Source organism: Toxotes jaculatrix, chromosome 23 (genome assembly GCF_017976425.1).
Source record: "Toxotes jaculatrix isolate fToxJac2 chromosome 23, fToxJac2.pri, whole genome shotgun sequence".
In the NCBI taxonomy this organism is placed as follows: domain Eukaryota; kingdom Metazoa; phylum Chordata; class Actinopteri; family Toxotidae; genus Toxotes; species Toxotes jaculatrix.
In genome coordinates, this window is record NC_054416.1 from 4,876,104 (window position 1) to 4,900,268 (window position 24,165).

General features: G+C 42.1%; 4 protein-coding genes across 4 annotated transcripts; 2 read left to right on the plus strand and 2 right to left on the minus strand.

The window, feature by feature from the left end:
• Window positions 1-91: 91 nt before the first annotated feature.
• Window positions 92-4,192, plus strand: mettl3 (methyltransferase like 3). Its single transcript, XM_041031040.1, has 11 exons — window positions 92-298; window positions 766-956; window positions 1,077-1,529; window positions 1,643-1,818; window positions 2,183-2,396; window positions 2,491-2,678; window positions 3,046-3,084; window positions 3,199-3,307; window positions 3,398-3,463; window positions 3,564-3,676; window positions 3,774-4,192. Exons 1-11 carry the CDS (start codon window positions 196-198, stop codon window positions 3,886-3,888), a joined length of 1,767 nt encoding a protein of 588 aa, XP_040886974.1. The 5' UTR covers window positions 92-195; the 3' UTR covers window positions 3,889-4,192.
• A 202-nt stretch (window positions 4,193-4,394) lies between these two features.
• On the minus strand, window positions 4,395-10,234 carry si:ch211-237l4.6 (uncharacterized protein LOC446130 homolog). Its single transcript, XM_041031812.1, has 3 exons — window positions 9,912-10,234; window positions 5,547-5,644; window positions 4,395-5,431 (listed from the first exon to the last, which is right to left on the minus strand). Exons 1-3 carry the CDS (start codon window positions 10,232-10,234, stop codon window positions 5,259-5,261), a joined length of 594 nt encoding a protein of 197 aa, XP_040887746.1. The 3' UTR covers window positions 4,395-5,258.
• A 5,926-nt stretch (window positions 10,235-16,160) lies between these two features.
• tm4sf5 (transmembrane 4 L six family member 5) lies at window positions 16,161-21,220 on the minus strand. The gene is made up of 5 exons (XM_041031041.1): window positions 20,781-21,220; window positions 19,410-19,490; window positions 18,640-18,782; window positions 17,444-17,636; window positions 16,161-16,497 (listed from the first exon to the last, which is right to left on the minus strand). The coding sequence occupies exons 1-5, from the start codon at window positions 20,952-20,954 to the stop codon at window positions 16,480-16,482; spliced, it is 609 nt and encodes a 202-aa protein (XP_040886975.1). The 5' UTR covers window positions 20,955-21,220; the 3' UTR covers window positions 16,161-16,479.
• Window positions 21,221-22,299: 1,079 nt separating this feature from the next.
• On the plus strand, window positions 22,300-24,107 carry zgc:103586. Its single transcript, XM_041031294.1, has 5 exons — window positions 22,300-22,489; window positions 22,641-22,757; window positions 23,128-23,239; window positions 23,323-23,380; window positions 23,905-24,107. The coding sequence occupies exons 1-5, from the start codon at window positions 22,483-22,485 to the stop codon at window positions 24,016-24,018; spliced, it is 408 nt and encodes a 135-aa protein (XP_040887228.1). The 5' UTR covers window positions 22,300-22,482; the 3' UTR covers window positions 24,019-24,107.
• The last annotated feature ends 58 nt before the right edge of the window (window positions 24,108-24,165 follow it).

A 24,165-nucleotide genomic window follows, 5' to 3' on the forward strand; every position in this document is an offset into this window, starting at 1 on the left:
GCAGGTAATATAAACGCCAGGGCCATTCGTTCACTGTTAGCCGGAACCTTTCAATTGAGCTGCTGGTCCGACACTTTTTCGCCGCGGACCATACATTCTTCGCTCCTCGCAGGGCAGACAGTGGCAAACTTTTGCTGTGAAGCCGTTCATAGCGGCTGCTGTTGGTGTTTTCCTCTTTGTTGAACCCTGCTCGTCATGTCGGACACATGGAGCAATATCCAGGCGCACAAGAAGCAGCTGGACTCTCTGCGGGAGAGGCTGCAGCGGCGGCGGAAAGACCCTGCACAACTGTCCGCGGGTACGTTCAGACCGGACTGCGGGTAGCGGCTTGACTTGGGCGGCAAATATTTTTTTTTTAAATTAATTGATCGTTATGATTAATTAGTTTGTTATTGACTTTATAAATTGTCAAGAATGGAGACAAATGCCCAATTATTGTTACCGGAGGCCACACGGACATCTTAAAACTGCTTACCTTAATCAGAAAACACTCTTGACTTTTTAAATAACTGATCACAACAATGGGGCACCGGTCCTACTTTCAATTCACTTCAGTTGTAAGTTACCCCTTACCTTTTGTGCATTGGCTAATTGCTTAATTGACAACTGATTGAAACTAGAATATTGTATAATAACTTAAGTGGCTGCTTCCACTGTCCTAAAGTTAAGTCATGGAAACTTCTTTTCATTTGATATACACATTGTTTTGAAAGCATTGTCTGACAAGATTAACTTAGCTTATTCTGTTGTTCTCTCTCAATGTAGATGGTGGAAGCAGCACAGACGGTTCCACAGCCAGGAGTGACAGCCCTGCTCCGTCAGCTCAATTCACCTCTCAGGAGGAGACAGAAAAACCACCAGACCCCGAACTAGAGAAGAGGCTGCTGGGATATCTGTCTGATCTGAGTCTGTCACTGCCAACAGACTCACTCGCAATCACAAATGACCTCAACAGTGTGAGTCTTTGTTTGTGTGTCTAAGAGTTTGTGTTGTTATGGTCTTCTTGGCTGAATCATATTGACGACTTATTATTTCTACCATTTTAACTCATCATTCTCTGTTTGATTGTTGCTCAGTCTGAATCTGCTGTCAGTCACGGGTGCATCCAGAGTCTGCTGCTCAAATTCTCAGCTCAGGAGCTCATTGAGGTCCGGGAGTCCACCTCAGCCTCTTCTTCTGCAACTTCCTCCTCAACAGTCGTCGTAGCCGTGGACCACACAAAACTATGGGCTATGATCGGGTCTGGGGCTGGAGCCCAAAGAGCTGGAGTCAAGAGAAAAGCAGAAGACCAAACCCACAGCAAAAGAGCTGCAGGCTTCTCACCCTCCCTGCAGAGCTCTGCTTCCCCGCCACGTCCATCGTCCATCTCTCTGACACCGGCTTCCTCCTCACAGCTGGCAGGGCCTTCAGGGTCAGGGGGCGCCGCTGAGAAGAAGGGCAGGAGCAGTAAAAGCCAGTCATCTCATGTGGATATGGAGATTGAAAGCCTATTGAACCAACAGTCTACGAAAGAGCAGCAGAGCAAGAAGGTAAGAGAGATGATTATTGTGACCAGTGCAATTTTGAACCACTCAGAATCAAAGCAGGAGGGATAGAGGTGTGATTATTGTTACGGCATCATGTGAATGTTATTCGTTTGTAGGTGAGCAGAGAGATTCTGGAGCTGCTTAACACCAGCACGGCCAAGGAGCAGTCCATCGTGGAAAAGTTCCGGTCTCGCGGCCGAGCTCAGGTCCAAGAGTTTTGCGACCACGGGACCAAAGAGGAGTGCATACGCTCTGGGGACACACCTCAGCCATGCACCAAGTTACACTTCCGGTCAGTGTTCCTCAGCATAATGTTTGAACTTCTTTTGTCTGCGCTCATAATTGAGATAAATTATGAATTTTAATTGAATTTCAGCATTTGAGAAATACTCAGTATGACCTGAGGAGGGCACTGTAGTTAGAGTAAAGAAGGATGATGTGCATTTCTCAATGGAGCTTCTACTTATACAAAATATTTTTTTCTAATCATTAGTAAAACATTTTATATATTTGCCCTCTGATAGTTTAACCTTTGTAATAAACTAGTTGAGCTTTTTTGTGGATTTTCACTCAATATGAAGTTGTTAAAATAAATCACATTATATAAACACATGCACGAAGCTGTTTGATTTTATTATGTATATTCCCTCACCCAGTCGCATCATCAACAAGCACACAGACGAGAGCCTCGGCGACTGCTCCTTCCTCAACACCTGTTTCCACATGGACACCTGCAAATACGTCCATTACGAGATCGACAGCCCTCCGGAGGCCGAGGGGAGCCTTCTGGGCCCCCAGGCAGGCACCACAGAGCTCGGCCTCCACGCAGGAGACACCGACAGCAACGTGGGCAAACTGTTCCCTTCACAGGTGACAAAGAGGGTGGAGAGATGAGGAAGGAGGAAGAGGTAGTATACCCAGAAATATATGGATGTTTATATGTTTTGTGTGTTTGAATTATTAGTGGATCTGCTGTGATATCCGCTACTTGGACGTGTCCATCCTGGGTAAGTTTGCTGTGGTGATGGCCGACCCTCCCTGGGACATCCACATGGAGCTGCCCTATGGTACACTGACTGATGATGAGATGAGAAAACTCAACATCCCCATCCTGCAGGACGATGGCTTCCTCTTCCTCTGGGTCACCGGCAGGTAAGTGATGTTACTTTATACCACAGCAACACAGAGAAGACTGGTCTGGTTTTATAGATGTGGTAGAAGCAAGTGATAGTCTTCTTGATATCCAGAAGTTTAGCAGTTTCTTTGTGTTAAAGTATGTCTGGAAAGATTAGAGGTAAATGCACATCTAGTGGTTATAACCTCAGTTAACAGGGAGGACTAGTTCTTCATGTGACCACAACAGGAAAGTGTTGCCATGTGTTAATTCACAACATGGTGTCCTACAATGTCAATGTGTCCTTGATCACCTGAAATCACTTCTCTCTCTGAAGTGATTTCCTGACAGAAGAGCTGTACTCATTTTCTCAGTTTTCATTTTCCTCTGCTCCTCTCATTTCAGAGCTATGGAGCTGGGCAGAGAGTGCCTCAGTCTGTGGGGGTAAGTTTTTCCTTCTGTGCGTCTCCCACCATCAGGTCATCATTTTGTTCGAACGCAGTTTGATTTCACGGATCCTATATGTGCTCTTCTTGTGGCCTTATTTTCCTCTCTCAGTTACGAACGTGTCGATGAGATCATATGGGTGAAAACCAACCAGCTTCAGAGAATCATCCGCACCGGGAGGACAGGCCATTGGCTGAACCACGGGAAGGAGCACTGTCTGGTACGTTTACATGCATTTCATCTGTCTGTAAATATGTGTTTGATATATGACTACAGTGTAAAAGGTACCGTGTGATATGTTTCTCTTCAGGTGGGGGTAAAGGGAAACCCTCAGGGATTCAACAGAGGTTTGGACTGTGACGTCATTGTGGCCGAGGTACGTGGCTATATCCTCTGTCATAAATGCTGTAGTTATGCCACACGACTCCTTCAGCCTGAAAAGTGTGCTTCATTAAACTCTACACACTCTCTCCCAGGTCCGCTCCACCAGTCACAAACCAGATGAAATCTACGGCATGATAGAGAGACTCTCCCCTGGCACCAGGAAGATTGAGCTGTTCGGTCGACCCCACAATGTCCAGCCCAACTGGTAAACTGCTGTCGTGCTTTAATTTAAAGGAAAACTAACTGTTCTGCATTTCACGTGTGCTGATTGTGTCTTTTTTCCCCCGTTGTTTCCCTTCTAGGATAACTCTTGGAAACCAGCTTGACGGCATTCATCTTTTGGATCCTGAGGTCGTGGCTCGGTTCAAGAAGCGTTATCCAGATGGCGTCATCTCCAAACCCAAAAACATGCAGTGAAGAGATCCCCTCTGGTCACAGGTGTGGAGAAGTCTGTAAATAGTTTTTCTTTATTTTTTTACACCAGTGAACGATTTTTTAAAAATAAATATGGTTAAGAAGATACTGTGTCTTAGTTAAGAAATAGGACAACATGGAGAAACAATGGGAATTACTTTTGGATAAATGTTTTCATCACTTCTATACGTTTGTGATATTTAATGCTGCAAAACTTCACATTCACATCAATAAAAAACACAGGAGGCATTTTTAATGTACATTTTTATTATTTTGTTAGTGAAGAATAAAGATGCTTTTCTTTTGACGTACTGTGAATAGCTGATAATTGGTTTTGCATCAAAGCACAAAACACTGAAGTTTAAAATTTCAGCAGGTTTTTCACAGTCATGTGGGATCAGCGCTTACATTCAGATCTGTTCATTTTAGTCAAATACAGAACCCCGTTCATCCTAAACAATCTGCACTTAGGGCTTGTAAAAAAAAAAAGAAGTCAATACATTTTAATATCAAATACAAGCAGGAGTGTTTTTAATTATAAAAATATAAACAAGAAGAAGCCAAGTGTGACTCACAAAATACCTCATAGAAATGTAATTGCCTTGCAGCTCAGTTTACTTTATGCTTTTTCCAAAAAGAAGAAGTAACTAGAGGCAGCTGCTGAACTTCCTCAAACCTGCAAATACAATACAAAATGTCAACATGACTCTTATGCATTTGTGGTAGAATTAGGGTTAAATTCCTTTCTGTTTTGCAGTATTTCACTGTTACTGTGCAGGCCTTTGTCTCAGAGCAGGATTAGAAAGTTAACCCAGTCCTGGTTAGAAAAAATGTCAACACTCAGGATGATTACTGCTAAAGATAAGATTTAAATAGAGATATTCATCATCTTACTTTGAACTGTAACTGCCTCATCTTGCTTTATCACATGCCCCTATGGACCATAATGCCCCCCCCCCCTTCCCACTTCCAGAAAAAAAGAAAAACAAAAATATAATGCACTTGTCGGTAGTGAATGCTGTAAACAAGGGTTGTCTTCTCTTTTGTCAGTGTTATGTCCATGTGGGCAGTGGATTCACGCCATGTTGACTTGATGCACTGAGACTGGACTCCAAGTCAGTTCCACTCTGTTTGTCCCTGTCCCTCGAATCTGATTAATCACTGAAAGTTCTTTGTTGGCAGCAAGGACCGAGGATTTAAATTTGAGTTGTGGCCTGTTCACAGCTACTGTTGATCACATCTAAAGGTCACGACAGATGCATTTGCTCAGTTATCAGGCTCCCAGGTCTGCACCACAGGCTTCGAGCATGAGTGGGCAACGGAAAGCTTAAATACTGGAGTCCTTTTATCTCCTCTGCAGCCACGAGTCCTCCTCAGTAGGTGGCGTCCACTGCGTTGATGTTGCTGTCCAGCTGGTGTCTGAAAGACAGCCTGGCCTTTGTGGAGAAGTAGATTTGGGAGCCCCGACTGAGACTCCCTGCTCCTTCACTGTCACTGCCCCAGGATGTCGTAGAGGACAGACGGGGGTTCATCTCCTCTATGGGAACTGTGGAGTGGAAGACAGAAAGTCAGTTTTTATCAGGCCGTACTGTCGTGAAATGGCTGTTTATTTGTTCTACATTTGATTCTCTTAAACAGTCGAGGCTGTAGTTGCTCCTCACCTGTGGCTGGGGGGCACTGCCTGCTCTTGCAGCGCTCTTTACAGCGTCTGTAGAAAGGGAAACACTGCAGCATCTTCACACCCATGACCGAGACGTGTCTAAAGAGAGGAGAGTGAACAGATACATCAATCAATCGAAAATTCAACAAAAAAATTGTCCTTTTAATGCAGTGTTCCCTTCGAGAGTGAAAACACAGGTAAAGCAATCCTTAACTCCAACAGTGACAAACTTTCTTTCTTACAGCTTTTCCCAGCATGCCCCCCTGTCCTATAGCTCACATTTAAGCTGCTTTATCACAGTGACAGCAGGACTGAGTGTCCACGCCTGCTGACAGCTCCTCATCTCCTCAACAGGTCACAGTTAAATGGAATTATGATCCTGTACTTTGGCAAGATGATACCCTAATGTAAGCTGACAGTATCACTGAATGGCATGGTGGCCCAGCAACCAGCCAATCGGTCGGTATTTACAGTGCCATCATCCTGCACACTGTCTAATCCGGGAAAAGGACGTCAATGGACTGCTGCAGCCAGAGAAACAGATAAGCTGTCTTCTGACAACCACACGCAGATTACATAGAGGTCATCTGATGTATGTGAGGCAGACAAGTGGACATCTCGACTGAGGCTATAGTTTCCATCTGCAGAACACTAAATGCTTTCGATCCCAAACTTTTCCCTCTCCGGCAGCTGTTATTCTTTGCATTGTGGGGCTTCACTCAACCTGCAGTGTCAGGCAGGACTCTGACAATAGCTGCTTCCCATTCTGTTTGACAGTAAAGTTCCACTCAAACTTGAACTATCCCACTGCAAATCTAGTCCTAGGTCGGCCCCAAACATACAGCCAGTCTTTGATTTAATGCTGCAGGCAATGTAGATCTGATTGACTGAACAATGAGTGAGTCAAATTAATCATTTCCCTGATTGTCCTTCTATTTGTGGCACCTCTGAGTGATAAGATAAAGTCAGGTCTGCACGACTGTGCCAAGCTGTATTTGCTTAGAGTGAGAAAAAGATATTTATTTTAGTCTAATCGGGTTAAGAAATAGGTCAGGGGGAAATGTGGCTGAGGGAGAGGACGGATCTCAACAGTTTCTATTGTAATTGTGCTTAAGGGAAAAATGGATAACACACTATATAAAGCATTTAATAAGGTCTTCCATCATAAAAAATAAAACCTTAAATAGTTCATCGGTTATGACAGGTCATAAATTGTAGAATGACAGGATGGTTTTATACAGAACACACCTATGTTTTCTTATTGAGTGAGATCTGGGCTGTTAGATCCAACTTTGATCTCTTTTGTAAGGCCTTTATTTAAAAAAAAAAAAAAAACTTTGGTCTTCTATAAAAATGAGAAATCAAAAGAAGAAGTGACACATTATCTATCCAGGTGAGAAGCCAGGGGTTGCACGAACAGCAAGAGTTTCAAAACCACTATGAAGAGCTGCAAAATTACCACAAGGAAAAGTAAAATAGCTACACAGAGATGACCAACACAAGCACATGCACAACGAAACACATTTCTTGATATTGTTTTATATTAGAATGTTTTAAGTTATTCTCCAGTTATTTATTCCACTGAACAAACAATGTAATTGTTAATAATGCAGAGGTTTTTTTTTATTACCAAGAACCCGGGCTCAAAATGTGAGTCTCCAACAGGTTCTATCAAAATCCTCCCAGCAGCATCTGAAATAAACCACCTTCTTTGTCGGTCTAACGGGAAAATCCACTAGTGTGATAATCCACTGAGCCCCATTGTTCATTAATCACAGAGAGAAAGATTTGGATATCTGAGAACAAACAGTAAAGGAGAGCAGAGTCGGACTAACATGTTTTTCCTTTTTTTTTTTCACTGTTTGCTGTCAATTCCTCGTGCTGCTCGACTCGGTGAGGCAATTTCAAGGAGACGTGACAGCTCACACATACACAGAGCTGCTGTAGCAAGTTGCCAGAAGAGAGACCTGTGTCCAGTAAGTGAAAAACTCTGTCTCTAATTTCCATTTCTTAACCATCTAATGCACCTCCCTTCTCTGTTTCACTCAGGTGTGCCTCTGAAATCCTATCCCATTTACAGACACAGCGAATCCATTATGATGGGATCAGTTTAAAGGTCCTGTCCGTGAGATGAGAACTCACAGTATAGCACACATTGTAAAGAGGAAAGAACAGGGACAGTACGTGCTGACCAGGTTTCCCCCCACCTAGTTTAAAATTATGCTTGCACAGAGATTAGAGATTCTTTGTGTATTAATAATTCAGCCAGTGTACACTCTTTCCTCGTCAAAACTAGTGTGCACACACACATACACACACACAATATTAAGGCCCTGGTCAGTGGTGAGGAATTTTGGACCAAGACCATGATTGGTTGTGGGGGTCTGGCAGCACACAGCAGCCTGGGAGCCTGGAGGAGAAAAACAACCTCAGATGGCAAACATGCACACACACACACACACTCAGAAAGCACAGAGACAGTACCCACATTGACCACAGAATATTCGATACTAGTCTGAACCTGTGCCTTGACCTCTTTTTTTCCTTCGTGTTTTTCTCAGACTTCAGGCATCAGTGAGCGGCGTTTGGCTTGTGACTTAACATCTGTGTTGCGTCACGTGTGGTATTCATCACTTTGAGTGCATATGTGTGTGTGTTTACAGGGAAATTTGTGGGAGACTGTAGCTACTTAAACACGATCCCTACATGCATTTGAGATTTTGCACATCAAAGTTTTCTGTGAGCAAACCTCCTCACCAGTCCACGCTCAGCTCCTTATCGGCTGCGTAAACAACGTTAAAACAAGCAGCAGAGCACATATGCTTACAGTAATGTGATAAGAATCTTCCCACAGCTCCACATTTCCACTCAGGCACCCTTCTACAGTCAGCCCCAGGGGCTTTACCAAGAAAAAAGAAAGTGCAGTCCTGTTTCACTGCCCTCGGCACAAAGCTTCACACAGATCTGCCAGGGTGGATGACGCACACGCTCCGTGCATGTATACCTGCACGAGTGTGTGTTTGTCCATTAATAGCAGCATACAATCCTCTTTCATTCGTATTCATCACAGACACTGGATAAAGCAGCTTTTAGGTGTTTCTAGAGCCCTGACACAATAGACTGATCAAAAAATGGCGTTAATGCCGCGTATTGTCACCGATGGAAAATGATTTAAGTACATTTACTCAAGTTCTGTGTACTTGTACCTCCATTTTATGCTGCTTTGTACTTTGCTTCACTGTCATTTTGTACATTGTCTGAAGTCTTTATCTGCTGTTTTTCTGCTGATAACTTGTTTACTGGCATAACTCCATTTAAACCTCTTTAAACATGAATGGAAATGCTATGTGGCGCCACCCCTGTGCATGGTGCACATACCATATCTGCATATGGAAAACAAAAGTGCACCTTTTTGAGTCGTGGTGCAAGTGAAAGTTGTCTCTTTGATGTAACTTATTCATGTAACTATTATATAAAAGTATATAATAGTTACATGCTTTAGTTACCTATAAAAGTATAAAAGATATGAATTTAGGAGTTAAAAGAAAAATCCCTGCAACATGTAAACTGGTTTGGCACGTTTGTCCTTATTAATACACCTGTAATTTACACGTTAGTATGCAGCAGTCAGGCGCAGTGCGTCTCTGTAAAACCAAAACTTGACATCTGAAGTCCCAAAAATGTCTAACTTTTTTTTTTTTTTTAAACAAATTGTTTACAGGCTCTGGTTTACTTTTTGGGAACGTGTGAAGGGCTCGTGCTGCAGGTGAAGGCCCCTGTGCGTGCGCGTGCGCGTGCGGGTGGAAGGTTGAATGAAAAGCTGCGCCAGACAGGCTAATCTGAGCTTTTCCACCGGAGCGCTACGCATCGCTTATCTCTCCTCTGTCTCCTTGAGTAAACTGTTAAAGACCTGCTTGTTTACATATTTGAAGCGTGATGAAGTGGAGGAATTAAACATTTACTTATTTGAGTGCGGAATATCGCCGTGATGATGATGATGATGATGCATTTGATGGTTAGACTTGGTAGACACACTGGACAGTTACAGAACAATAAGTGGTTTATTCATGCGCGAAGAATTAAGTTTGACAAGTGCCTTTCACTAACAGCAGAACATCGCGGACCAGACGGGCTTATTTTTGAGCAGGAGTCCTCCCACTGACACACCTCCTGCTCCAAAACCGAAATAAGCAACCTTTACACTTAAGCTGTTTTGATAAGAGAAGCTTAAATGTCAAACATTATATTCATCCTGACCCTTTATTTCAACCTTTTAGAAATCCTGACCTGCAGCCAAGCAGTGCTCTGGAGTCTTAAAAAAAATCTTTTTAACCCAGGTTTGAATATATTCAGTGGCGTTACCTACCTGGTGGAGCACCCTCGCAGACGGGCAGTGGAAAATTGACAGTCCTGCTCTTGATAACTTCCCAACTGCAACACGACTGTTCTCACTTCATCCGCGTTTCCTCCGCTCATTAAAATGTGGATCAGTGTGTGTGTGTCCCGGTACTGCACGTCCAGATACGTAACTCCTGCTGCGTCCTTATTGGCGGCACGGAAAGGTTTCTGTGGCGCGGAGCGACTGAACTTTAAATAGCTAATCCCCGGGAGCACGGTGAGGGGGAGTGGACACGCCCGCTTTCTCTCACCCTCCCTCCCTCTTTCGTCCCTCTGAGCTCCCTTCCTCATTTTTCTGCCTCTCACCCATCCCACATACTGTAACACACTCCTTCCTGCATGCTTTGCTGTTTTGCCTCCGCATATTTGTTGATACAGAAAACACAACATTTTTACCAGAAATAGCACTGAGGGTATAAATAGCCTCTTCTCCTTGTAGTGTCCAAGTCACGAAGGGTAAATGTCACAGGTTCATACAGAATTACTCAATAAAATCATGAATCATAGTGATCTGACCTCTCAAACGATGATCAGCAGATAATCACAAGAACAAGTGCGTTAATCACTAAAGAGGTGATCTTTTAACCCTGATTCATTTAAGGAGTTTTCTTTCCTCACTGTCCTCCTTTGAGAGGTCAGAGGTCATGTCATCCCTGGTACAGGCAGGATTGTGTGTGTGTTCTAACTGCAAAACAACTGGACATATGGAAACAAGGATGTGTACATTACCTTTAAAAAACACATCCAGGCCTATGAACAGAAAGAAAATAACAGAAACACATTCTCCTCAGTTAAAATATTATATTAGACACAATTTGATGCATAAATGATGTGAAAACAAAGGGAAGTCTGGGATGGTGGATGGACATTACCATCACCTTAAGTCAGTTCCCAACTCAAACAGAATTCCTGTAGTTTTATTTTCTTCTTATTTAACCACAAACAAAACTTCAGGGTGACCTTCGCCACAGTGTCTTTTTTTATTGGCTATTTACATAATATGCCTTCTGAAAATGTGAATGCGAGACAGCAGTGTTTGAGCAGTGAAAGAAAAGGAGGCCTGGCTGTGGAGGAAATCCTTATCCTGTTAGAGTGAGAGGGTTTTAGTGTGAAGAGGATCAAAGCTACCGAGAAGAATTAACTAGCAACAGTCACAGATACTTTTTTCTGCTTCTCTCTGTCTCCTTTTATCTTTTTTAACCCACTTTTACAGAATACAGCACCCAGCACCCCGGACCAGTTCTCATTCTGAATCATGACTGACATGTGATGACCTGTTTCTTGGCTTATGTCCAGTACGTTACGTGGAAATCAGTAAAGCGTTTTCAAATATTGTGAGAGCTACAGTTATACAAAACAAAATTGTGCTTTCCAGGAATAAAGGTGTGGTCATATGTTGCTCCCTTGTCACCAGCGCAAATGAGTCACCCAGAGCTGGCTGCAGCCTGATGGTTGTCTTGTCTGTATGCAATAATACAGTACGTGCAAATGCAAGGCACTTCAAAATGCCCCAAACTGCCTCGGCATCAGGCTAGCTCACACTTGTAGCTGCACCTCAAACCCAGATTTGCAGCGATAAAGTCAGACCGTGTCACCGTGAGTCAACATAAGGCTGGAAACCAAAGCATTTGTCATGATGTCAAGAGGCAAAGCCTGAAAAATAAATTCAAATTGGACTTTTAGAACAGTTTTTCAGAGTCAAAGACAGGTACAGACAGGTGGACAGAAGAAAACCTGGCTCTTCTTGCCCCATTAGATGGCTTGTTGCTGTTTATTCGCTTTCTCGCCTTGGTTTAAAGCTTACTGAGGCCAGTTTGTTGTTTGCAGAGATTTGACCTGGTGGAAAATTACCCAGACGAGTTCTCAGAGTGAGTCTGAGCCTGCTGTTCAGAAATCACCCAGGAAACAGTCTGTGTAACAGCAGGTGCATTTCTAAAGCTGTTCCTGTACTGTGAACTGCAACAGGCACTTACTCACACGTAGATGAGCCATTTTCACTCTTTCATATCAGCCAGTGTCAGTGTTGTGTTATGTGATGTAATGACATGAGGCTGGATATGTGCAGGTTGTAACCAGATCAAGTTGATAGCTTGTGTCTCATTGTACAGTACAACAATAGTCATGATAAAGTTGATGGGGTTTTTTTCTTGTCCGTGTTTGATGAAAGGTCATGTCTCCAGCTGCTGCATGTTTTATGGCAGCTTCAAAATGTGCACTCTTACCCACAAAGGCAAGACATGTGCACACTCACATGTGCAGATTTACACCTGTGGATGTGGGTGAAAGACTGACATAGTTCAGTGGGACATTGTCTCTAATTTTAAATGTGCTCTGTGTAGATGATTGACGGCAGGGCAACAGCAACGGGCAACATATGATTATTAATCCTTCAGCGTAACCTTCTTATTTAACTTTTGTATGATAAATAGTCTTATACGCGTAGAACATTTAACCTGCTGGGGGGTGATTCCAGATTCTTTTCCCTGTGATAAATTTAATGCTCATTTCATAAACTGAAAATTGCAAATTACGGAAGCGTATTAAACAACAGCCTTTTTCTTTTTTCGTGTGTGTGACAGATTCCAAACTTGCACTGACATTACTGTCATGCCTTCACAGAGAGTCAAGTGGTCCCCCTGCGGTGTCACCTCTGGGCACTCGCATACTTGTTCCTCTCCTTGTAAGGTGGCAAGTGTCCCTGCCAGTCTGCTGGTGGCCCAAATATGATTATGAGGTAACACAGTAGCTTCCTGCGAGCTTGCGAGGAGGCTCAGATATCAAGAACTGAACCACTCCCACTGTCCCATTGGCCTCAAGTGCTACTGTGATATCAGTGGAAAGCGACATTGTCATGATACTGACATCATCCCTTGTGAATTTTTTTGTCCCTTTGGTAATTTAATCCCCTCAATGGCTGTGCTCCACTGGCCAATAGACAGGAATAGCAGGGTTGTGAATGTGCAGGAAGGACGAAGACAGAAAAAGAAAGAACAAGAGACATAGAGAGAGGGTCACGTACGTGGCTCCAACTCAAATCACAGACTAAAGGGAAGGCAAAAGGAAAAAAAAGCTTTATTTTCTGTAGCTGAAATGGTTTTTTGGTATTCTTTCCTGTTTTGTTCTTTGTAGCACAACCCTTCAGATTTTCAGAATGGCCCTTTATGGAGTCCCGGCCTCGGGGTTGATTTAATTACAGAGGAAAGTCATGATGTGACATTGCATCAGAGAAAAGGGGGTTTAATAGGGCAGTTTACACTGAGAGTTTCTCAGTCTGTGTGCTGTAGGAGCTGCAAAATCAGAGACAATCTGAAATACTGTGTAAACAAACTAAAATCAAGTCGTTGCAGGATCAAACCAGTCTAGTCCTCTGTGACTGTTTACTGCTTCCCACCCCAAGTCCACGCTTTCCCCTCTTGCCCCCCCCCCCCCCCCCCCCCCTCAGACCTCCCAACATTCCCACACCCAGGGTTTGTTGATTTTCTGTTGATGTTGGCATGCTTCTGTGGAGCCCGGGGACTGGGTCTGGCCGGCTGAGGTTGTCCACGGCTGGTTCCAGCCACTGTCACTGTCCTTTATTCTCCTCAGTCTGCTTCTTCCTTTGTGCAGTATGTCCCTTATCTAATGCTCTCAGTGACAACATTAGACCTGAAGTGCACTGGGGGGGGGAAATCTAATCACACACCATGCAAATCAGCTGATAATGCTTAATGTAGTAAATAGTAGACCGTAGACAATCTGAGAGCAAAGATCAGAGACCAGCTTTTCTTCTCTCTGCCTTTTTTTTTTTGGTCGAATACAATTGAAGAGTCTCTAATCTGAAATCAGAACAGTCAGACTAAACAAACCATCATGGAGACGAAAAATCACATCAGCCAGTTATCATGAGCGAGTAAAAATATGTAGTTCCTACCTTTTGCATTTGTAGAGCAGATTAGGAAGGTTGCTTTCTATATGCATGACCTGATTTAACCTACGGGATGTAAAAAGCTCACCTCCTTGCAGAGCAGAGCTGGTGGATTTGCAACTTGACATCAGTCCTGCAACACTTTCTGCAGCTCATTTCACGTGTACTCTACCGTTAAGCAATGATGTTGAGAAAATCCAAAAGTGACACTATGTCTTGTTGGTAATATGTGGTCCAAGAGTAAAATGTCATGTCTCAGTGTTATATGATAATATAGTGCCAATAACACTCTGTCAGCAACTTTAAGCAGTTGTTACCGTGGCAGAAAGTGTTCTTGCAACCAGCTCGATTTAAATCAAGACACGACAACGAGGCTCCATCTACATATGATTATATTTTACTTGAATTTGTGATTTTACTTTAAAATGTTATTTTCATTTGACTGAACCATCTGAGACAAGCTCAGTATTTATCTATTTATATTTAATACATCTAAAAACAACAAATGCTGTTTACTGAGATGTTCAAAACTAAAATGAAATCATTTGAAAGTTAGGTAAAAAAAAAAGAAGAAACCTAATAAAGGACTTTATCAAACCTGGACATAGTGGTGACACTGTTAACTGCTCACAGACCTGCTGAAGGTGCCTGACTGTCTACTTTGTGGCTGGGATTGGGTCATTCACAGTGTGGTTGACATAATTACGGGGTGGCGGACACTGCTGAGTTATCGGTTACGTGTGTCTGAGTCGAGAGTTTGTGTTTGGTCACTGGACACAGCATGACCGTTTTAAATGAGGCAGCGGTTGTTGGTGTCTTGCAAAGGTCTCAAGACACAGCAAAAGTGAAAAAGGACCATAGACGTGTTTTGGTACAAGCGGCAGGTTAATTTAAAGTATATAATTTTATCATCTTGCTCAGAGTCATTTGTTCTGCTGTCCTGCTCTGTCCAAATGGTAGGACAGTCCATACCGGCTAGTTCTGCTTCTTTGTCCTGTTTCCCTTCTGCCTCCACTTTGTTATGTCAGTCAAGCCTGAAAAGAGGGGACAAAGCAGAGAGGAGGGGCACATTTTTGGGAAAGGGGTACATTTCTAAATAATGGCCTCACCACAGGGTCTAAATGAGTGCACAAGGTGGATATAACAGAGGAATTTTGTGCTCAGGCGACTGGGGACTTAATGGATCTTTTTGACCCATTGTGTCCTCACTTGTTCCTCTCCTCTCTGTTTTTTTGGAAACCTTGTCTTTTCAGTCTCCCTCAGCGCATGTGTGCACTTACATCAGTGTTTGTCCACCTCACCATCAAATAGCACTTTCTTTGCCTCTCTGGATTCTTTCAGAGTGGCTCTGATTTGCATGAGAAGTGGCTGAGAACGGGCCCCCTTCCCGTTTTCCTCCCTTTGTCCCACCATTCTTTTATTCCAAATTCTTTTCACTTATGCTCCTTCCTCGCTTTGTGTTGTGCATTATATAAGAGAGCTGCATAACGCTGGCCAGTCAGTTAGCCGAGATGGTCATGGCGTTGGGCACAGGCCTTATTTCCACAGCTACATAATTTCCTCGCCCTGTTTTGTAAGTATGTGAACACGGGAACGGCCTGAAATAATTTTAATTTGAAATTTGCAGCAGATTGTATTGTTTCCAAGTCAAAGCACATTGAATTGTGATTCAGCTGGTTGCACGCACAGATCTCATTGTGTCTGAGGGTATTAATAGATGGGGAGAAATTGTTCTGTAGACATTGTTAATGAGGCAATGAGGCCACTGAGGCAGGCCTAAATGTATTTATCTGTACTGCCGGAGAGGCTTGGCTTTAGCTTTGACTGGAGCTTTGGGTTATTTGGTCTCTCTCAAGAGACTGTGTCTATATTTACCTGGGTGCAGCTCTGCAACAGGCTTTTAACTTGAAAGTTAGGTAACAATTACCACGAAGTCACTCCATGGCAACAAAAGATTATGGGCTTAACCTGCACCTATGCTAACTCGCACTGAGACTGTGTACTGATTATGCAGCTGCAGTGTGCACAGTGTCCATAGGGGGCATTCTGGCCTTTGACACTGTCTTGACGCACAATAATCCTGTTAGATCTGGCTGTCTGGCTGCACAGGCACAACATGAGGTGAGTGATTGACAGATCCTAACAGTGATTCTGCAGAAGTTCCTCAACTGGATAATCAGAGTTGGTCAATGATACAGTTAGAGCAGAGGTTTCTTGTAAAAAAAAATCAGTGTGTGTGTGTCTGTGTTCATGTGTGTGAGGAAAGCAATTTCACAAAAACAGCAGCCAAGTTCACATAAAAACTGGTTGGGAAAATACGTTTTTAATATTGACAATCAGACGGAGCTATAATCCATAATCTGCCCTATCGACCCTTCAGTATGGAAATGACTTGTTCATCCAGCAATTACTTTGCTGAAGAAGTCATCCAAGAAGGTCAAGGAGTACACACAAACCATTAGCAAAAATAAAATTCACACAGTAATGGAGTAAGGCTTCGGCGTATTTCGAAAAAGGTGCCGTAGACAGAAAGAAAAGCATCACTGAGTATCAAAAGAAAATCTCAACATGCTTCACAGGGTTTTATCCTCGATCCCTGTAAAAGCAGGTCACAGCATGGTGATCTTCACTTTCACAATCCACTCTCATCCTGCAACAGAACAGAGGTCACATGTTTATTTCATGTTCTGGACATGAAGCAAGCTCTCAGATGACTGACAGAGCTGTGAATAACTGTGGGCATCATGTTAATGTATAGACAGTTGTTGATGTGTCTGCTTTCGCTATACGCATCTGAGCTTAATCATCAACGTGTACAACAAATATTTCCGTTCTAAAGTACACGTACACATTTCTAAATTTGGACCTTTTTTCACTTTCCCTAGCGAACTGTTCGTTTACTTATTGTACCCTTATTTTGCACGCGAGGAATCTGATCAGTCACCATGTTCTGTCCTATTTATTTTTAGTAAACCTTTGAACAGATCTAATATGATGCTGAGCAGTTTTCTGGCTTTTCATGGCTCTGTTCAGGAGTAACACAATCCACTGGCCAGCACCTCTAAAGCTCACAGACTGGCACAGTTCATGCAGTTCATCTAATCAGTGGGAGCCATTTTCCTGTTTAGCGACTTAACTCATGCTACAGTCCCATAACAGCCAATTTACCCACTTCCTTGCGCACACATGATCAACACAGGATAAAAACTACAAAACTTTTTCTCCTTCCTGTTTTCCACCAGTGGCGAACTTGATTGAAATCCAGAATAGTGTTCAAAACAGCACTGAAGCAACACAGTGTGAAGCTGCTGTGAGACATAGTCACACATTAAGCTGTTTCACTTCCAGCAACCAAACCAGTCAGTACTGGTTCAGATGCTGGCTCACATTGGTGTGCTCCTGCTTGATAAAATTGTCTAAAATTTTATTGCTTCCCCTTTTTTATAACCTCTCTCTGTCCTCTGTGTAGATTTCATGACCTGTGGGGCTCAGAAATCCTTTTCAAGGCTCATTGTGTGATTTCCAAGAACTGCATGTGTCCTCTTCCCTTCTCCTAACTTTTTATTTGTTTATTCCTTCAGGATTTGGTCACCTACATCTTTGCTGTCACGACAGTCCCCGCAGATACATCCCAAGCAGCCGTTGACCACCTGGATGCCACAGAGCACCAGCTGCAGCACACCCATGGACAGCAGAATGGAGAAGAGAACAACGTGCCACATCACCGCATTGTTAGGGTAGTCGCAGGTTGTCCACAGGGTCTGGTTTATAAGGTAGCTGCCATTACCCCTGTGAGGGAGAACAAGAGTAAGAGCATAAGCATTATACAGGACACACGCAGCATTGATGAAAATATGCGTTCAGTAGGCCAAGTTTGGGGTGCAGCAAGAAAAAGCTGTGATGACTGAGTTGAGGAAAAATGTGTCAGTAAGGAGGTAAATGGAAAAACCGAGGAGTGGAGAAAGAAAGCACATGGAAAACAGAAGAAAAGTTTTGTTGGAGAAAAGTGGCACCCACCCTTACAAAATGATTAACAGTGGAAAACTGAAGGAGTAGTTTGACATTTTGGGAAATAGCCTTTTCATTCCAAATGATCAAAAATGCTGTTGGTTTGTTCTCTGGTGATCGACTGATCTTTCTATTGATTGTTTGGTGTCATTGGGTAAATAGTGGATAACTTCAGTTAATGTGCATTCACTCCATGTTTAGTAGAACAGTTATTAAAAAAAATAAAAACATAAAATAAAAAAGGAAATTTATCATAACAGAGAAACACATAAAAACAGAAACCAAAAAAAAGGGGAAACTGAGGTTTGCTGGAGGAAGGATAAGCTAAGGTTCAATATTTATATCCCACCATGCACTGCTTTTTCAGACTTGCTTCCCTCCCTGTAATCAGTGGTGCCCTTTAAACTGCTGTCATCATGGACAGCAATAACCATAACGTAACATAACATTTTAACAACGTGCTCATAATTATTAAATGATGCAAAAGAAAAGGCTGGTTCAGTCTGCCCCCTCCTGGATTTTTGGAAAATTACATTCATGCTTTTTTTTTTGTAAAGATGAGCTGGTACAGTGCAGGGTCTCAAAGAAAGATAAGGAAGTTATAATGACAAGATAGTACAGAGATAACACAGCAACAGACCTGAAAGAATAAGGAAGAACTGCAAAGGGAGAAATGAGAGTTGTTGTTTTTTTGTCTGATAACAGCATGACTTATTCTACTCTTGCACTGAAGAGCACGCCTGGAAAGAGCACATTTTAAAACTGCGAAGATGTGAACACTCACGTGCCGAGGTCTTCGAAGGGATATTCCCAATTGCCATTGGCCAGACGACACTTGGGTCCAATAGCCAGACCTGCTGAGGCCACGCTGGTGCAGTAGATCGCTCCAACCAGGCCGAAGGCAGAGGAGAACACAGAGCTCAACATCTGGAGGAAAAATAGGAACAGGCTGCATCACTATTTTGCTGTCTTGTCCTGCTTGAGAGCAAATGTTAATAATGGATTACTGGCACCTATTAGCCCTAGAAATTTGTTTTCAGCGTACTCTGAGCTTTATTCAGTTTTTGCTGTTTTCCTGTTGATTTCTCTTCCACCTGTCAATGTTTTCATTCCATTGCCGGTCTGTGGTGCTGTTTGAGGTTGTTATTGTGACCAAGGCCCACACAAATATCTTTTACTTGACTCGACATGATTGAAGACAGGAAGGCATGTTGAACAGAAGTGGGGTTTTGATTATAAACAATACAGAAATGAAAACAGTGGAGTTACAGAATTAGTTTTTTTAAGAGCTGCACTTCTGCAAATCTTAATAACTTTAAGTAGTCATTTCAAAAAAGTGGAAGTACACTGACAAATTACTTCAGTGCAGTAAATGTAATCCTATAATATCACGAGTCACTGTCCATATGATGCATTGCTGATAAAATACACATGATTCTAGTTTGTCCTTTGGTCCTTGATATGACATCTGATTTGCCTTTTGCCTCTTACCGCCCATCATTATCAGTCCATACCCAACATGTGCATTCAAATCTTTTATATGGCTTTACTCACCCGGCAACGGTTGCCACAGCAACCTTTTCCACAGCAACCCTTGCCCCCGGCCCTGATAGCTGAACAGCTTGGGCACAGTATCTGGAAGGTTGAAAAGAGGAATTGTTGCCTTGTTTATCAAGGAAAAGATTTAGTTTGCAGTAAGAGTATCTCAAGTGAATAATCACTTCAAGTGTTTTTAAACATAAGCCTAAATTTCACATGCAGGTTTGGTGTATGTTTGTGTGCATGTGTGTGTTTGTGTTTACTTAAATGTGCACACATCTGCCCGCACGCTCGCAATTATGCGTGTGTCTATGTGTGTGTTGTCTTATCTCTCAAACCAAATATTTGTGAAACCTGAATCGAGTTTTACTCTTTCGTCCCAGCAGGCAGTGACAACCACATAGTTAGAGGTGGGGAAGGAAAGACACTGTTCCGAACTGTAATATCACGGTGATAAGGGTGTGTCTTTCCACAAGACTCAAAGGTCCCTCTGATCCATATATGAGATTAAATATTTATAAATTATTTATTGCCGTTGTCAACCTTTAAAATGTCATAATAGCCTAGGTGGAAACTCACATAATCAGATCTTTGTGTGTGCTTGTCCTTGGTGATGAAGAACAGATCAGATTATGTTTTTATCTCCTAACGTGATAAAAGTGTCCCAGTTTCTCTGAGGGTTCTCAGGTAAGTATTCTCAGCAGAATGTGCCGACAGTATCATATGAAAGGAAAGGTGTCCAATGCAGATAAAGAGTTTCTGTGAGCATTTTACTATTCCATATTATATTATTTAATCATTATCACTGATACATTAAAGTGTAAGTAGAATTTTAATCAGATATTTGGTCATGGTTTTGATCTGTTTTATACATGTTGGGTAGTTTAATCTGTAGCATCGCATCATAGTTTAGAAGTTCATCTATAATCTTAATTTATAAAGTAATTATAGCTGACAAATAAATGTAGGGGAGGAAAAAGTACAATATTTCTGTCTGAGTTGCAGTGGAATAGAAGTATAATCTATCTATCTATCTATTAATGATCTGGACTAGAATTTAAAACGTCTTGCGAGTCCTGACTTTGCGTTACTGCTCAACGCTTCAAGTAATTATAGTCCACATTAAAAAAATAAAGATCCAAACAAAACTTAAAATAAATGAAACCAAAAATAAAATAGAATTCTTTGAAAAAAAATACATATTTTTTTCTAAAAATAGTCCTACAGTTGTTCCCCAAAAATAACAATAAAACTCAATGAAAGCAAGCAATGAAATTTTACAGGTTTACACAAGCCAGAGTAAATGACTGAAAAACCCAATAAAACAAACAATAAAACATCCAACCACACTCCTTAGATGTACACAGATCAAAATTCATTACTTACAAAGAGGCCTCCTCCAATGAGCCCCCCCATGAGCCAGACCTGTAAGGAGATCTGATCATTCTCCAGGCTTTTCCCATCAGGGAAGAACAGCAGCAAGTTGGAGATCATGCAGATGAAGGCTGAAGGCAGCAGGATCAGGCCCACCAGGCGGGCACACTTTCCCGTACAACACATGTTTTTCACCTTTCTTCTCTTATTTACTGCTCCCTCTCGTTTTCTGCTCTCACTCTCAGTATTTTACCTTCCTCTTTAAGTCAGAGGGAAGTCGGTAAGGAGTGAGTGATACAATGAAAAAAGGAGGCGAGTGAGAGTGAGAAGCTCACTACTGACAGCTCACCCTCTCACACTGTGAAAGTCAAACACAACCAGTGACAGTTAGAGCAGGAAGGAGAGAGGGAACAAAGGCCAAGTATTGGTGTGGCTGCCTGCAATCTGATTTCAGACCTGTGTATCTTCTCATTGGTCTCAGATAAAGATGAAACTCCTTAGTATGGAAAATTGCCCTTTTTTTCCCTCTAATGTGGCATCTCATAATTTCTCACAAACATAAGGAGTACCTCATGTACCTAAAGGGTACCTGTAAGTGTGGTCAGGGTAAGGGGATAGGTAATGCATTATGTCAATGAGTGTCATCACTGAGATAGAAGTTCAAACATGTGGGTGTGGGTGTGTTTGGGGGGCTCCGTCATGCAGCTGGATGCCCTTTGATACCTGCTGATGATGATATCAGTCTGTTTGTCCTGTTCATGGCCTTTAGCAAACATGAGAGAGCGCTTAGTCCGTAGGACTGCTCAATGAGAGCTTTGTCTGCCAAAGATACAGTAACTAACTAACTGGTTAAGTATGTGGTGTGCGTTACGGGACTCACTAGAAAAATGAGGAACGTGAAAAAAAAATCCATTTGCTTAATGTTGTAAATGTCCACTCCTTTGGAGAATTAACCAGTCGACAATTATATGGCAGCACCGACAATAAAGTCTTGTTTTGATACCTTTATTATTTCAGGTAACTTATATGGTTTGTAAAGTATCTAATCAAACTACCACAAATTTACTGGATAGCTCACTTTCTCGGAAAGAGGCACTGCTTGGTTTAATGGCACGTTGGGGAGAATCCAGAGAGGCAGCCATGTGTAGTCTCCTGAGTGTGCTGTCTGGTGTGTGCTGGTACAATGTCCTGAAACCTGATGGAACAGATAGAGGCCAGTGACCCACTGATTATATGTGTGTATAATATGTGCATTAACAAAAGTTACTCATAGCCGAGAATCAAAAGCAATTTTCCTATATTTTTAAATAAAGGTGTGGATTCCAGCTTGTAATAAATGCAAAATGTAAATACATGTGCAGTATTGTGCAATTTTCTCTAAACTTTGCAGCAATGGCGGAATGCTGAAGAGTTTTTTTTTTCTCGCGAGAAATTTGGACAAAAGTCTGGTGCCATCTGGTCATGACAGTCCCAAACTGGTTTGTGACGCTGCGTCAAGCCAGCCAATAACGTGAGGGTAAACAATGCCCGTGCAGCTGTCATGATCTCCGGTGCTTTCGCGCTTGTCTCAGCAAACCTGGTATCCTGGCTCAAAATCAAAGTGACAAAATTAACTGGACAGTGATCCAGTTGTTTGTCGCATGACGGTGCATCTGCAAAAGGTGACCTTGTCCAAAAACTGTCCATCAAAAACTGCGCAAAACCTTCATCTGCAATGACAGGCAAGTCCACCTCTCTGTCACACGCTCCAACAGCCTTCTAAAAGTTTCCTTGTTGCAAATCTGTTTTATTACAGTTCACATATGATCGGGCTCATCATTAATATTTACTAACCTTGTTTATTAAATACCGGTTTGATTCTGTCATGCGCAGATAAAATTAAAGAGCTCGTTTCAAAGTGCCTACAGGCCCGGGACATGGCATACTGTCCATACAGCCGGTTCCCTGTCGGTGCTGCCATATTAACAGCAGAGGGCGCTATAATAACAGGTAACAAGCCGCCAGGTGGCTTCTATCTTCTTTCAAAACTAAGTGAAGAGTGCAGTGCTGATAGAGACTAAGTACTTTTACTTAGGCACAATAATAACTGTATTTCTTGCTTATAACTCTATCTGCAGACAGTTATACACAAACTACCTACCACCCAGTTCCAATTCCTCATGTGCAACTATTGTATTTATTTTTTTAGTACAACTTCCTTGTGATTATTTTTGTCACATTGTAGGTGCTATTTATACTTTTTTTTTTTTTTGCTTTATTGTTTATGTACTACATGCTCATAAGTTATGTAGTATTACACTGTTTTTCAAGTTATATATATATATATATATATATACACAGGGGTTCTATGTGTTTTCAGGCTGTAATGTGGAGAATGCCTCCTACGGTCTGACAGTGTGTGCCGAGCGGACGGCCATCCAGAGAGCTGTGGTGGAAGGACACAGACAGTTCACGGCCATCGCTGTGACATGGTGAGTCTCAGTGTTATGACATTGACGTCACATGAGGAGCTTCATATGGCACATGTTCCTATGCTCTGCTCTCTTCTGTGTAGTGACATCAAAGACCGCTTTGTAGGGCCATGTGGAGCATGTCGGCAGGTTCTTATGGAGGTGAGACAACTCTTTTATGACCAGTACAGACAATCATTATCCAGTGATCAGTACATGATGCACTGCAAAGTTAGAAGAAGTTATTTCTCACTGTAATTGTATATTAACCCTTTATTTTCTTAAAACAAGTAAAAAATGCTGGTATCTTGAAAGAGGAAGAATAAGGCAAACCTGCACTAAAGAAAGAAAACTTCAGTATTATAGAAAATACTTTAAATAAATTGATTTGAATTTGTAATGTAAAAATAATGTTGATTATTGCAGTGTATCTAAACCAGGATCCCTAACGCAGACATGTTTCAATACTGTAGCAAGCAGCGCTTCTGTGTAATTCAGTAGCCACTGCATTTTATAGGCAGGTCAAATACTGATGCCAATATAACAACTATTAATATTCACTCTGTGTGGAAATAAAATGGTTTAAAGAAGTTTTAAATTTTACTTAAATCCTGTCTTCAATGCCATCTACACCTTGCATGTTGTTATCGTCTCCTTTGCTCCTGTGCATTTCTCTGTTTCACCAGTTTGGATCAGACTGGGTTGTATACTTGACCAAGCCGGACGGATCTTACAAAGAAACCAGCCTCAGTGAACTGTTGCCTATGGCCTTTTCCCCAGCACACCTCTCAAAAAACTAATAAAGCTGTGATCTTACTGTAAGCAGGCCAAAAAAAAACAAAAAAAAAGTTTTGTTTTGCTTACATAGTCATTTTATAACGTCACATAAATAAGCAATAAAACTTTTTTTTTCTTTAACGCTTGTCTAAAGCTTTTTGTGTCATTAT